This window comes from Oryza sativa, chromosome 3, assembly GCF_034140825.1.
Source record: "Oryza sativa Japonica Group chromosome 3, ASM3414082v1".
Lineage (NCBI taxonomy): Eukaryota > Viridiplantae > Streptophyta > Magnoliopsida > Poales > Poaceae > Oryza > Oryza sativa.
In genome coordinates, this window is record NC_089037.1 from 29,446,006 (window position 1) to 29,461,769 (window position 15,764).

The following is a 15,764-nucleotide window of genomic DNA, read 5'->3' on the forward strand; positions in this document are numbered from 1 at the left end:
TACACTCTACACAGTGAACAGGGAGAAGCAGCGGGGCCCATGTATCAGTCTAACAGGGCTTGCTCTAATCAACCCATGCTTAACGCCAAAGCAAACAATCACTGTCGGATCAGTTGGGTAGATGCGACGCAGCTCGCAAACCTGTCCGCCCCTTATCTATCAGAACGAACCCTCTCAATTACATGTGGGCCCCACAACGAGAAAAAAAAACCTGTACGAGCGTGCCGACACATCTAGCCTACAACGACACTGTCCAGGCTAGCTTAGTGGCTTGTCAAGAATCAAGCAGCTACTAGCTTTCAATGCAAGAGGCAGCAGCAGCTGATCTTGTCAAGCTAGCAGAGGAATTGCAAAGAACGATGGATGATACTAACATGGTAGGGCAGAAGCAGAGCTGGCAGGTCCACCCAACAACAGATTTTTTTGGTGACCAAATGGTCCATCCATCTCATGATTTCTTTGACAGCTAAACCAAATCATGCAAGACCTGTTGCTTTCCATAACCATAATTAATTAGCACTTCGTGTTTGTATTTTGCATTTTGTATATGAAGAAACGAGAGAGAAGAAAGGGAACAGATAAGCAAAACCATAACCGTACGTGTTACAGCCAATGCTCATCAGACAATGATGCTATGCACAATGCACTCAAGAGCAACCCACATTCCAAAAGCATTACATACAACTTAGAAAATTTACAGGGGGAAAAAAACAGAACAACTAAGAAAGGCACTGAGGCCCTTTTTCTTTAGCCTTTTTTTTATACTCACTCTACCTGGCATCAAAGCTGGCAGAGGCATATGTTTCGTGTTAATGAATTCCAAGGCTTTTTCACAAGCCATGGTTTTTGCCACAAAACACAACTCATGGAGGGGGCAGCTCACCAACCCCTCTTGTTCTTGAGTAAAAGTTTGGAACCCCCCCCCAATCCCCTCATATAATGAAACCAAACGAAAAAGGACGTGGAAAGCGGTCCGCGAAAAAAAACCTGGACCTTTGGAAGGCAGAATTGCTCCATGATCTGCCATCCAGACGGCAATGCCGAACCAACTTGAGAATTCGAGCACCAGGTGGATCTCCTTTCCCTCCTGGTCTGCGCCAAACTTCTGGCATGACAATACTAGTTAGTCAGCAATCTTTTTTCGTTGTTTTATAGCTTTCATCTTCAATGCATTTTCCTCGAACATGATCATAACGCTCTGCAGATGATCTGGAACCAGCAAGAAAGAATCAAGGTTCTGACAGAATTCAGTTTGGATATAATGTGGTATTGTTAGGCAGGAACATTTGGTGAACATTTAGTATTTGTATAAAAAGGAGTTTGTGGGGTTGCACATCTTCTTTTAGTAAAGTGGTATTTTGTCTATTCAATGTTCTGGAACTAAAGAGTTTGTACTAAAGTAATATCCATGTGGAATAAATAGAAACAACTATTGTACTATACATGTGGAAAAGAAAATTCGTCAAGTAATCATGAATATGAACTGCACCTTTTTACCTTCAATCCGTGTAAGGGTGCAGATAATGCGGTGAGAGCTCTCCAGAGTTCCTTGTACGCTGCTCGATCCTTCTCAGGTCCCTAAGATGCTGCAAGATCTCCTGAAGAAGATCAAACCCCTTGTCTCCTTTCTTCAAAGACCTCACACACTGTTTTATAAATTCCTTGTCTGCCTCTAGAGCATGCAGCCGCTCATGGACTTGATCAATTTCATGCGCTATTGCAAGTTTATCTTGCTCATTAGCTGGTTCCAACACAACATTTTCTGTAGAATGGTCTGCCTCAGGATCTTGCCTTGTTAGGAGGTCGTTCCCATCTTCCACGGTAGTGTCATCAAATAATGGGAGCAGCTTTTTTCCCCTATAGCTTACACCTTTTCTTTTGTCATGAAGTTTGAAGTTGCTATCATCATCAGAGAAACCATTTGAGGCACCCATCAAATGGTTTTCTTCTGATAATCGCTTGTCCATCTTAACACTATCTGAATCTTCATCTTCGAGGTCAAATAGCCTCTCCTCTAGCAATTTGAGCTGCTCCAGTATGGAGAGTCTTTCTTCCTCAAAATCTGCGAGTGAGCAACCAAGTGTCCCCAGATGCCTAGCAGTTTCTTGTAACACAGCATCAGTAGGGATACTACCATTGCTTCCATTAAGACCATGGGCAGATTCATCGCCTTCATAGAAACTTTGGGAATGGTCATCGCTGTCCTCAGCACTGGATGATGCTGAGGATGACCCATTGTGGTCATCAGCCTTGTGCCTGGACATTTTTCTCCTTTCCTTCACCTCAAAGAGATGAACCTTGCGTCTGTACAACTCGAGCTCTCTCTCCAGATCTTGTTTCTCCTTCTCTCTCTTCACAACTAGTTCATTCAACCTCTCTAGCGCATCTTGATCATACTCCGATTGTTCTTCCATAAGTCGCTGGTACTGGATTGCCTCCATCTGCATTGCCGCCTTTTGTTCTTGCAAGCGATTTATCATTGCCATAGTCTCATCAGCAGCGATAGCAGCTGCACTCCTCTCATTTTCAAGCTCAGTATATAGGGTGCTCAAAGATTTATGTGCAGATGCCAAAGCAGATTTTAACTGATCAACACTAACCAGTTCAATACTTTCCAGATCAACTGACTTGGTATCAGAAGTCATTGCTTTATGGTCTGGCAACTCATGTAAACCATCGATATCTTCAATGTGAATTGGTGTATCCGGAGCACTCTCTGATTCAACATCATTATAGTCAGGACATAATTTGTTTAAGCTTGTTGATGGTCCATAAGAGAATTGATGTAAGCTTGGTAGAGCAGCCTCTGTTGGATTAACTGGATCAATTTGAAAAAAAAAAGATGATCAGTTGATCACACTAGAGAAGTCAACAAAAGATACAAACCAAATGATTAAAATCTTATTTCTTACCGTTGCCTGCACTGATGTTAGCATCAAACAAGTCTGTTACATACTCAATAGCACGTACTGTCATAAAAGTTGATTGATGATTCAGCTCAGGCTGTTCAGCCTGATTCTCTTTGGTGCCATCATTTGAAATCAAATGAACTTCTTCCCAAGAATCAATTGTCACAGAGTCCAATCCTTGTTTTATCTCAGTCAGTGAAATTCTGTCCTCTTTAATTTCTTCATCAGCATGCTCCCTAGAGTATATCGGCATCAGATTCGATTTCTGGCTCAGCTCACCTGGCTGAATCCACTCCTCATTGTTCTCAGTTGAAGTTTCAGAGGCATGCACTCCAGCTTCCACTGGCATCGAATTCCATCCATTATTGAGATCAGCCTGATGAACTGTCTCAGTATTTCCTTCTAAATTGTCAATACCAAATTCATTCCCCCTCGGATTTGTCAGCACGCAAAGCAATTCTTGTTTTACAGCACCCTGCTCATTCTCAGGTATCTCACTCCCGATTGAAATTTCCTGGTTGTTGTCTTTCAATCCACTATGCTTCTCACAAACTGCATGCAACAAAAATCAAGGCAGATTGCATAGTAACATTAAATATACAAAACAACCAGCACTGAACAACTCGAAGTACATTTAGTGGCGTGAGTTTACTTCTATTTTGTTACAACGTCCATTTCACCCTATCAACATTCAGTTAGTTCAGGCTGTTCACGTTTTTCTTTCAATAAAGGTTCATCAGTACAAATGTGGCAGTACAGGCAAGATGGAAAAATGAATGCCAACTACAGTCTACAGTACCAAGCGATGTTGCAATAGCTAAAATTTGAAATCTAGGCATGGGTATTCAATGAACATCCCCATCACAGTAACATGACAATTTGCAAGAGAAACTGCATTAAATTGTAGTATCGAAATGGTTAACAGAACTAGTATATATGTAGTGAAAATGGCGGTACAATTAAAACATATGTGGCAAAGCAATAGCAGGTGATATTTATAGCCACAGATTTGGTAAACCGGAATACCATGAATGCAAGTTTATCAGAGGAAAGAGTGCCTTACATTGTTGATGATCAGCAGCTAAGCTCTCCGTGGTTTCCCCATCTATCTCGCAGCTGAATCCATCCTCAATACAATCCTGAGAGAGGACTAACGCAGTAATTTCTTCGTCGATCATCTTACTAACCATATCACCCACCTTGTCATCATCATCAGAGGACACCGCGGATTTATCCTCACTGGTGTTAGCCATGTTCTTCAGCACCACATTGCGCTGCTTCGAAGTTACATGATCCATTGCATCATTCCCTTCACCACGGGATTCATATGATACTGCACTCTTTCTGACATTTGACAAATCAGCTGATTCAAGAGGCACCAGCTGCAGGACATTGCCAACAATCTCGGCACATTGAGCTGCCAAGCCAGCCATGGCGCCGATCGGGTCCTCCTCCAATGGCTTCTCATCGAAGAGCTCGATCACAGGGCCCTCCTCGGACACGAAGACCAGATCGCGATTGAGATTTGCCATGGCGGCGTCTCTCCTGTGGCCACAGTCCACGTCGCACGCCGCCGGCGCGGGGAACAAGAACGGCGGCGAGATGAAGCCGCTCTCGAGCGCGACGCCGCAGCACGCGCATGCCAGGTCCCGCTCGCCGAGCTCGCTCCGCCTCATCCACGACGACGCCGCCGCCGCCGCGGAGGCGGACACGCAGTCCTCGCACATGTCCCCGGCGTCCGCGAGCCGCCGGTGCGCGCGGCAGTAGCCGAGGCGCGACACCTCGGCGGCGTGCGAGTCGCACAGCACGCGGCACAGGGGCTCCGCGCCGGCGCCCTGCCCCTCGCCGCGGGGCTCGAAGAGGCTGTCCACGCCGAGGCGGGAGCAGAGGGCGCACGGCGGCGCCAGGCCGAAGAAGGCGGCGAACCTCGATATGAGGTAGGAGAAGACGCCATTGGCGAGGAGGAGAGCTATCAGGATCCACTCGAGGAGCGCGTAGGCGAGCACCCGCGCGACCCGGTTGCTCCTCTTGCACAGCGCCGCGGTGACGACGACGGCGCCCGCCGCCATGGGCGCCTCCGAGACCATCTCCCCAGCTCTCGGTGTTCTCGCCAGCCAGGGAACAAAATGCGATCAAAAGATGCCAAATTCGCCCGCCCAGAATTCGCCGTGTAATCGAAGAAAAGCACAGAAATTCCTTCCTTTTGGCGCTAAATCCCTCGGCGCCCGTCGCCAATCGGATTGAAACAAAGCAAAGAACACGATCCAACCACGATTTCTCCTAGAACAACAAGCCACTCCCACAAACTGCCGATTTCTTCTCGTTCGATGAAGAGAAACAGCAAATAAAAACAAAAAACAAAGCCTTGCTCCTCCACTTGCTCCTTCTAAAAAGCTGAACAAGAACCTCCTCAAGACTATCAATCCGGATTGCAACAAAGAAGACTTTTTTTACAGATGGAATCTGGGATTGCGAACGAGATCAGAGAACCTATAGAGATTGAAATCTTTGATAACGCGGGGAAGAAGTGGGACTAGTGACAGTGACAGGATGATATCATCTAAGTATTCACAAGAACAGTGAGAAGAGGGGGAGAAGAGGAGGAGGAAGGAAAGGGGAGTTTGGTGAAAAGCTCCTCTATAGGCAGAGAAAGCCGGAAGCCTTGGAAGCAGAGAAATATCACCAGTGGAAAAAGAAAAATAAAAGAAAAACAAAGCTCTGTGTGTGTGTGGGTGGATTGTTGAGCTACTAATCCGCATTATTAAGCCCTAATGGCCGTAATCAAGCCGCCCTAGACGAGCACACAGCCGAACGTTGGGGGTGACGCCATAATTAGCTGGTAATTGCTCTGTTTGGAAAAGGTTAATGACACTCTTTTGACTGTGCTCGTGACAGGATTAAGGCGGTGAATTCAGACATTACTACGCAGCAAAGAAAAAAATGACCCGTTACACCGTACACGCAGTACTGCTTTTCATTTTTTTTTCTTCTCTTATCTTTTCCTCACGGCCACAGGTACACAGATTCAGATTCTGCTCCGTCGCATTCGGACGGCGACGTCGGCGAAGTGAGTAACCGACCAGTAAAAAAGAAAGAAAGAACTAAACGAAAACTATAGGCCGTTTCGTAGCCGAAGACGACCGGATCAGTGGATCGTCCGTTGTTCTAGCGCTGCCCTGACCTGAAGGAGTCGCGATCCGGAAGAACGTGGCGGCGATTAAGGGGGAAATCCTGCCGCATTTGACCGGGCTGGAGCAGGAGGGGCTTGGACAAGCCACTCCTTTCCTTGTGCGACTTTTGGTGGTGAGGGGCGTGCGGATCAGTGGATGGGTTCTGAATTCTGAAACTGTCTGAACATTCCGCCAGTCTTATAGATTTATCTTCAGTATTGCTAAATCTCTGTCGCCACATTTTGGGTTCGATTTCAGTCGGATAGTCTGACCCGCATGATGCGCTTGCGAGCGTCGTGGGTGACTCACGTCCGTAGATCACGGCCGGCATGGGCAGAGATATCCCTCGCTTCTCTTTTTTAGTTTAACTTTTTATATATTTACACAAATTTATACAATAGTTACATTGCACTTACACACCACTTACATATATAATTTTGTAGTTTACATATGTAATTTTAGGACTTACATATGTAATTTTGAGACTTACATTATAAATGCACTAAAATTACATATGTACTTTAGAGATTTACAATGTAAATATATGCCGACTATTTTTTTTTGATGAAAAATATGGCGCCATAAATATAGTCACTCCCTTTATCTTTTTGTTTATGCTTCGCTTATCAGCAAAAAATTAAACTTCGATCTTAAATTTAAAGAATTTTGGTTTTTTTTTCAGTCGTAGTTTATTTTTTTTAGCATTTTTTTTAGATCGTTAAGATTATATATATATATATTTTATTTATAAAATTTTTTTGTTTGTGAATATGTCATTTCGCCTTTTTCTCAAATCAGCCAATCGATGTGGCTGTTAAGCCACGTACATGCATCATGCAAGTGTTTTTGGTGGGTGGATTGGCTGAGAACTTTAGGCCAAGCTGAATTTTGTGCTGAAATAGCGCAAGTGTGCTTGAATTGAACCCACTCTGAATGATAAGAGTTCGTCCCGGAAAGAATGCATGAACATTATAGGATTTATTAGTTAATTCTCACCAAAACCTTCTGTTTCAAAGAAGGCGTTCAGCCCTCAACAGCTCAATATAAAAATTTTGGGTTATCAATTGATAGATAATCTATTTTTTATAACTATTAACCGGTACGAACGAATGAATTTAATATTAAAAATTATATATAAAAAGCTTTTGTAAAAAAAAAACATCGCTTCTAAGAGGCGTACGAACAAAATCCAGAATCTACAAGACATACCCTTGGTTAACTCTCCAGGTGAGCTTGCACTGAAACGAACAATTCTCACGCACATTCAGCTCAAGCAAAAAATCACACTTGGGTAATTTGGGTACAAAGGATTCAATGTTGAGTAATTCAGTGATGAGTTGCGACAGGTCAGGTGGGGCGCGACATTTGAATGCATTGGATCAAGCAAGCACGTGGACGAACGGACAAACGGAAAATCAAACAGTGAAGAGCTGGAATCAAGTCATCTGCTGTTGGCAGAGACAAAAACAGCGGGGATTTCAGAACCCAAGAAGCTGAACTGCCCTATAAAACACACACGTGGTAGCCATTTGTGTTTGCTGCAAGTTCGGCAATCTAGAGGCAAGTTTGGTCTGTCTTGCCGTATTGCACGTTATTTTAGTTACAGACGAAAAAGAATTATTTCTTGTTGCAGTTTGCAGTATATGCTATATTTTACCGTCAAAGTTTTTTTTTTTTAACTATCACTACCACCACCACCATTGACATGTGGGACCATGAGGTACGCTACAGCAGCACCACCATTGATATATGGGGTCATGAGGTACACTACATGAGATCATTGTACTAAGTAACCCCTAAAAAACAGGTGGTCTACGTTTTTCTTTTTAATATGAAGAATCTTATTTGAACCAGGTAGAGATAAGTATTCCCTTTTTAACCATGAGAACTACTTTTTTTTCTATCTTCTACAATCCGTTGCAACACACAGTTATTTGGCTAGTTCTTAAAATATAGCTAACAAAATGCACCATAGAGCCAAACTTGTCCATTATAACTTCGTAAGTGAAATAAAAAGGGCATATTTATGCCAAAATATGTCATTTTGTACATCCAAACAGTCTTCAGAATATATTCCGAGCACTGGTTCTACTATAAGATATTAGAAAAAAACATATAAAATTATAGTATAATATTATAAAACACTTATATAAATTTTACACATAAGATGCATTTAATCAAAACATTTAGAAAGATATTGATTCTAAAAAAATTAAAAATAATGATTTCAAATATGCCCCAAATCATATATTTTTATAACTGATAAGCATCTTACGATAGTAAATCCATACGATAAAATGTCCCGCTACAATTGGCATGTGGGGAGCTTCCTGTAATTTATTTTAAAATCAAAAGCTTCCTCAAACAACATAATCCAAAAAAAAAAACGAAGGCAAAAGCTTGTTTTTTTAGCTTCTCCAAATTCCAGCCCACCAGTTGCTTGTTATAATCTAAATTTAAAGCTCTTCTAACTGGCCCAATATCTTGATGCCAGCCATTCCTCTGACATCATCATAAGTGAGTGAATGGGAATGTTAATAGAGAATTGGTCTAATGCTATGCCATTAATAAAATGGATATTTATCTAAAGAAATAAAATGGATATTGAGGTCCCCTAGTATCTTTTGCTTTCGGCTACTCATCCATCGGTGACAATTGACGAGCGCCTAAGTGTGGCTTTATCTGTAGCTTTCCAGCGTCCAGCTCTCTAAAGCTCATCTTTACTTTGCTCGCACGTACGTATTCCCAATAATTTTTTTTTAAAAAAAAACTATTAGGCGTAACAGGGACCAAAAAGAATCCGCATTCAGATTAATTTAGTATCCCTGGAATTTTTCTGTACTTTTCAAAACAGGATGACTCGAGAAAAAAATATCACTTCATCGAAGATGTCGTGATGGTGCATCATTACAATGTTAGTGCACGCACGTGTAAAGCTTGGAAAAAAATATTAATGCTACTAGTATTATTGGAAACAGGAAATGTACATCTAGAATCATGTCAGGGGATGGTGAGAGTGTCTGTTTTGTTGTCCAATTCAACAAATAACTTAAAATTATCAGTGCCAAAAAAAGAAAAGATAATTTTGTTTGCCTATACCCTTTCAAAATAGAGAAGCAAATCAAACAACCATAATTCACTAAAGTTTAATGAGTCAATGACCCAACCAAATCCAATATCTTCAGCTCCAGCACTCCAGCATCAACTGGCTTTGTGATGTTTATAAAAGGAATAATTAATGCTAGTATTACTGAAAACAAGAAATATGTACACCTAGAATCATGTAAAGGGATAATGAGAGTGTTTGTTTTGTTGACCAATTAAACTATAATTTAGAATTAACAATGCCGAAAAAAACTAGATACTTACATATCTTGGTTGCCTGTACATTTCCAAAACTGATAGCAAATCAAATAACCATAATTAACTAAAATTTAATGAGTCAATGACCCAGCCAAACCAATATGTCCAGCTCCAGCACTCCAGTATCAACTGGATTTGTGATGTTCATTTGTTAGAACTTAGAGCTAAAATCACATTATTTGTTGAACACAATATAATGGTTCAACACAATCAACAACTAAAACAAAACGGTTTTCTTAGAGGACCAAGTAAAATGGTGACCGCAGAGCGAGCAGAACAGCCCAGAGCCCACTAGACAAACGATTTGGACAAACAAATTGACCATATCATAGGTTTGGATGCAACCGGACCGACTACCAAGGACAAAAACAACGGTCAAGCACAGAAGGGTAGTACTATTAGGATTTTAAATGAGCAAATACCAATAAAAGAGGTTTTAACATAGGAATAAAGAGTGGCCAATTTCAGGATCTGATGTAATTGTGCATCTAGTTTACTAGTTGTAAATTTCATTGTCAGATGAAATTATCTATGTCACTCAGCATAGTTTTTTTTTTCCAACATGTGGGTCTTCCGCCACCCTCTTCCTCCCTGGTGTCGCCTCTAGCATCTATGGAACCGCCATGCCATATTTAATCCCCTATGCCGCTCTCTCCTCCTCATAACCCAAATGTATCACCACTTTATCTTATCTGATTCCGATACTTCAATTTCAATAACGAGTTTCACTAGTTGCCAACACCACCCCACCGCCCCTCCTCCTCTGCCACGGCTAACGAGGTACCACCGTACCACGGCCGCCTCGCAGCTCTGCTATGGCCACCTGCCATCCCCCTCCCCCTTTGCCTGACCTCAAAACCTAACACTTGAGAGCTCAAACTATTACGACTAAAAAAAAGTGAGATTTGAAGGGAGAGACATCCCTCCAAATATTTTTTTAAGAAGAAAATGTGAGTGCGTCGGGATTGAACACAAGACCTTAGGGTTGAAAACCACACACCTCTTATCACCCGCACTATTAAATGCATCTAAAACTACTATTCCATCTGTCCCAAAAAAGGTGAATCTAAGACTGGATGTGGCATATTCTAGTACAACGAATTTGGACAGATGTATGTTCAGATTCATCGTATTAGGAGGTGTCACATCCGGTACTAGGTAGGTTTTTTTATGGGACGAAGAGAGTACGACTGAAGCATGAATCAAAGAATAAGGGGATGTTTGGTTGATGCCTAACCTTGCCATAACTAAGTTTAGGCATGGTGGCACAAATGTGGCTTAGAAATAGTTAGCCACAAGTGTGGCATACTTAGCTCTAAATTTGAGAGCATGACATGTGGGTCCCAAAGTTAAGAAAGTGTGGCATAACACAATTGCGGCAGCGAACCAAACACATGCCTAAAAAACTGTAGCATGACTAAAGTGTGGCGTGGCAAAGTGTGGTAACCAACCAAACAGCCCCTAAATCGCAAGGTTAACGATTTCATGTGGTTTTGCCCAAAAATGTCTGTCGAAGCGATGTAGAGCATTTCCGATATTAGATCTATCGTTGTTGTACGCCAGTTTCAGGATACATGTATTGTGTGACTTGTGTCCAAGTATTCACTCCCAAAAATGAAGACAAGATTTCCTAGGTACCGAGAAATAATGCTACCAAGTTATAGTTCACAGCAGCCGCACACCTGACAACTCAAAGGTAATCCATGGAATCTTCATCGCACCATGACAAATTGACAGTTGACAAAAAATGAGATGATCTGGCAACCTTCTGCCGTATGAGACCATTTGCATTATGCAGTTCTGCTCAAGATGCAACAAAGTTACAACAGGACATTAGTGGACAATTTCATAACTGGGATTGACACGCGGAGATCATTTCAAATTATTCTCGAAATGCACGGACTGCAAATCATTTTACATTTGCTACGGTCAAACGTATACCGAACCTTACAGGTTTTGACTAACTTCAGTCATCACTGCCACTCAAACGTATACTCGATTGATCTGTTTCTTTCTGTTGTCACAGGACGGGGGAAAAACAGATTAAAACTGCAAATGGTGCATCTTTTTATCTTTTTGAACACATAGCGGTTCTCTTATCTGAGTACATATGTCATGCTTGAAATTGTAACTGTCGTTCAAGACCTTTGGTCGATTGCATGGTGTGCTGAGACCACTGGAAACCAACAGTACTTACACAGGAAAATACACCAGTTAGGAACCATAAAAAATATGAATAATACATAGTGCAAACAAAAACACATTCGATTGAGAGTTGAGAACATGGATGTCCCGACCTTTTGCCAGGTCAACAGGACATTTAAAGTAAACCACTGTTCCCAATATCTCATAATAACTGTACATGAGCCACAAATCTGCCTGCCAAAAAAAAAAGGCTGCATGGAGCACCATCTTACTGAAAAATCAATTCACTTGCAAAACATTACATTAAGCATGCACACTGATATTTAGAATGGCATGCTTGTGTTTAGCACAAAAACATGGAAGAGAAGACAGTCCTCTGACAAGGGGCCTAACGGAGTGAAAACAAAAGAGGACTGCATTGCTACACATCCTGAAATGGCACGCAAATGAGATATGAAGCTTCATATAAGCTAACCATGCCAAGCTTCAATTCAAAATAGATACTTCAAAAGCATATCAATTTAGGGACTGTAATCAGTTATCATGAGAAGGCATTCTGATGTTAGTCAAACTGGGATACCAAGGCACCAATTCTACACATTATCTTCAATCTGTGCAAAGCAGGTAATCTGTTGGCCCTAATGCTTTCTCCACAGTAAGGCGATTAACTGCTGCAAGCACCCAGAGATCTATCAACTGTGCAGACCAATCACTACCAAGATCCACTACGGAATTTCTATCCGTGAACTATTGGCAAATATATAATGTTTTAACTCAAAATACAGTTCACTTCAAAATATCCTAGTCATGGAAATATTGTTGGATAGTCTGCGAGGATGGCAGAGCGATTATTATTGGCAAAACAAATTCTATTCAGCAATATTCCAAAAAACATCTAACTCAGTAACTCACAAACTTGTTCGGATTCAGGCAAGGGTTATATGCCTCTCTACCCTGTTCTCCACTTCTCCTCTTGGCTCTTTCACTAGTATAAATGTATAATCAATGCAAAACCGTAAAAGGCAACTGGTTTAAAATGGTCATCTGATCGATGTCTTAAAGAATCAATTAGACTCAGCTTACAGAATGAGCTAGAAAAGAAACTTTTGACTGCTCCTATCAGTACCAAAACAGAACAATATCATTACTTCATATGACAACCAAATGAAATGCAGAGACTTCATACTAACTACTCCCAAATTTCTCACACTCGTAGAGCTATATTATGAGCATATTTTTATAATATAAAACATTTTCTATGCAATGTCGTCAATTGTTCATGCTTAGTTAGTATAGAAAGCTTAAGCAATTATAGGTATAGCACTGGGATTGGGTAAGAAAAAACTCTTGATAAAAGTGGTTTTTTTCCAAGGGAAGAGGATAAAAGTGGTTGACAAGGAAACAAAATTCTGTTATTTCACAGCTTATAAGTAATAAGTTATGGAAGCAAAAGAAGGTGAATGGATGAAGCTACATGAACAAGTTATCAGAAACGTAAATTAAAAATAAAACGATTGCAACAGCAGGCAGCTGTATAGATAACAATGCTGGAACCATATATATTATGCTGATGAAATAATTAAACTAAAAGGCAATATCCGTAGACGATGTACATAGGCATAAATAATAGGCATATTAGGCTGACTAAGGCAAGGCCCAAGCTGAGTGAGGAACTACAAAAGCATATAGCATAATAATCTAGATTTTAATATTTTATACACATGGGGTGAAGGGCGGAAGCACGTCACCAAAACCACCAGTATGTCCGCTTAGCGACCAGCCGCTGCAGCATCCTCAACAAGCAACCTTAGCCTCCGGCTCAACACATCAAGCTCATCAATCCTCTGTGCTCTCCATCGCCTTGCAAGTTCACTGCCCCCATTCACATTAGCACCGTAGGTAATGCCATTGGCCTTCACCTCTCGCAAGCACTCCTCAAATATATCCAGCACGGCATTTGCCATGTGATGCTCATTGCTACGTGGCACCACGGCCTTGCCGTTGCCATTCTCACTGTGAACCGCAATGTCCCCGATACTGGGGAGGGCAGGAAGAGTCTCAGGCTGCACCTTCACAATCCCATCAAGGCTTCCGTCAGCCGCAATCGCGACATCTCCATGATAACCAAAGTGCCCACTTTCCTGCTCAAGATACATCATTTCCTCACCACCGTGCCCATCCCCAAATGCGCCGGGCGTACCGGCGCTAATACCGCCGTTGTAATCATGGGAATTGCTGTCCCCTGAGGGATCCGGGGGCATGAGCGGCCCGGCGCGCGGGGCGGCGCGGCGGCGCTTGTTCCCCGAGGAGGCGTCACCGGCGGCGGCGAAGGGCGAGGTGGCGGCGTTGGCGGGGTCCCAGAGGCGGGAGCAGAGGTGGAGCACGTCGCGGTCGTGCGGCGCGAGGCGGGCGGGGTCGAGGCCCCGTGCGACGCGGGCGGACATGCCGCGGAACTTGTTCTTGAGGCGGCGGAGCTTCTCGGAGAGCTGGGAGCGGGTGTAGGGCGAGGGCATGGACTCGGAGAAGCGGTCGTAGAAGACGTTGAGGTCCCGCGGGAAGACGAGCCCCTGCGCGCCGCAGCCGAGGAGGCCCTGCAGGAAGCGGAGCTCGTCGGACTCGGACCAAATCCGCTGGAACTTGAACGGCGGCGGCGGCTGCTGAGGCTGCTGCTTGGCGGCGGGGTCGGAGGAGGCCGGGTCGGAGGAGGAGGGGGAGGAGGGGCGCGGCGGCGGGGAGCGGCGCTTGACGGGGAGCTTGCGGGCGGCGGCGGCGGCGGCGGGGGGTGCGGAGGGGTCGTCCGCGTGCGGGAGGAGGGGTGCGGTCGGGTCAGGAGGGTTGGGCGCGGCGGGGGGCAGCTCGACCGAGACCGGGACGGGGAGGGTTTGGTCCGAGGCCATGGCGACCTAGCGCGCGCGCGCACGGATCGAGCGAGCGACGCAGGCGAGACGAGGCCACGAGGGGGTTGGGTTGCGGCGCGGCGCGGCCGGACGGGACGGGGCGGACGGGAGGGGGGGAGGTGGTGGGATGGAGACGGGACGGCTGGCTTGGCTTGGCTAGACCTAGCTAGGCATGGATGGCTGGATCAGATCCGCGGGATTGGTTGGCTCGGCCGGAATTCGTGGGCGCTGGCTCTGGTTTGTGTGCGCGGTGGTGGTGGTGGTGGGGATTGGGAGGCTGATGCGTGGACCGGACTGACCCACCCCACCGGCCAACGCCAACGCCAACGCCACCGCAGCGCACCTACACGGTGGGATGTGTGGGCGTTTTGTGGCTACACGGTGGTGGTGGTGCCGTGTGGCTGGAGGCTGGGCGGGTTTCTGGTAGCGGCTAACCGGGTATCGGTTGCAAAAGAAGGGTTACACATAGGTTGATTTTTTGTTCCAAACTTAAAGGCTGGTTAGCTCGATTAAGAGCATCTTAATAATATTATTGTAATCTAGATTATTTAGCTATATCACTATAAGCTGGATTATAATAAGCATAACCTTTATGTCTCTTAATTAGTAGCTATTTGTTAGCTGTTAGCTATCCAATAATTTTTTAAAAAATCATCTTTAAAGTGGATTATCAGATTATAGTAGTATGGCTTATAGATTGTAATAATCTATCATAATAAGCTATCTATTTGTTTCAGTTTACTCATAATAATCCTAAACTAAATCAAACAGGGTCTTAGCAGGTTTTTAACTTATTATTGTTTAACTCGATAGGTTTGGAGTAAAGTTGTGGAACAGTGTAAAATCCTGTTCCATCTTTATTTTCTGAAAGCATTTTAGCTTGCTCTACTTTCTTTTCGAGTGGATTGCAGCTTTAGAAGAGGGGGGCAAACTTAAAAGAACTCTAAACATTTAATCATGTAAAAAGATAATAAACATAGATGCTTAGGTTTAAAATAACACAATATGTATTCTATGCTATATCATGAAAATATGAAAACCAGACTAAAAATATTAATGTTTTCACTTAAACTAATGTTGATTGATTAAACATGCACACTATTAATGTTGACAAATAAAATTGTGAGACCGACTATATTGGATTTGTTTGTATGCATGTACGATTTTAGTGTTTATATAAACCAAATTAATAGTGAATTTTACATACGTATTACTTCCTCCTCCGTTTCATATTATAAAACTTTCTAGCCTTGCCCACATTCGTATATATGGTAATAAAT

At 43.3% G+C, this 15,764-nt stretch overlaps 2 protein-coding genes across 2 annotated transcripts; both read right to left on the bottom strand.

Annotated features, from left to right (window-relative positions):
* Nucleotides 1-566: 566 nt before the first annotated feature.
* LOC4333867 (myosin-binding protein 3) lies at nucleotides 567-5,554 on the bottom strand. The gene is made up of 4 exons (XM_015772284.3): nucleotides 3,973-5,554; nucleotides 2,913-3,461; nucleotides 1,490-2,818; nucleotides 567-1,209 (listed from the first exon to the last, which is right to left on the bottom strand). Exons 1-3 carry the CDS (start codon nucleotides 4,994-4,996, stop codon nucleotides 1,500-1,502), a joined length of 2,892 nt encoding a protein of 963 aa, XP_015627770.1. The 5' UTR covers nucleotides 4,997-5,554; the 3' UTR covers nucleotides 567-1,209; nucleotides 1,490-1,499.
* A 7,568-nt stretch (nucleotides 5,555-13,122) lies between these two features.
* On the bottom strand, nucleotides 13,123-14,694 carry LOC9266093 (probable transcription factor At3g04930). The gene has a single exon (XM_015773081.3). It carries the CDS (start codon nucleotides 14,482-14,484, stop codon nucleotides 13,357-13,359), a length of 1,128 nt encoding a protein of 375 aa, XP_015628567.1. The 5' UTR covers nucleotides 14,485-14,694; the 3' UTR covers nucleotides 13,123-13,356.
* Nucleotides 14,695-15,764: the final 1,070 nt, after the last annotated feature.

Bases quoted from the DNA above. Each gene is read 5' to 3' on its own strand.
- LOC4333867 (XM_015772284.3), bottom strand. From the start codon at position 4,996: ATGGTCTCGGAGGCGCCCATGGCGGCGGGCGCCGTCGTCGTCACCGCG. The intron at 3,462-3,972 runs GTAAGGCACTCT...TGTTGCATGCAG, and splicing joins AGCTGCTGATCATCAACAAT to TTTGTGAGAAGCATAGTGGA. The intron at 2,819-2,912 runs GTAAGAAATAAG...AAATTGATCCAG, and splicing joins TAACATCAGTGCAGGCAACG to TTAATCCAACAGAGGCTGCT.
- LOC9266093 (XM_015773081.3), bottom strand. From the start codon at position 14,484: ATGGCCTCGGACCAAACCCTCCCCGTCCCGGTCTCGGTCGAGCTGCCC.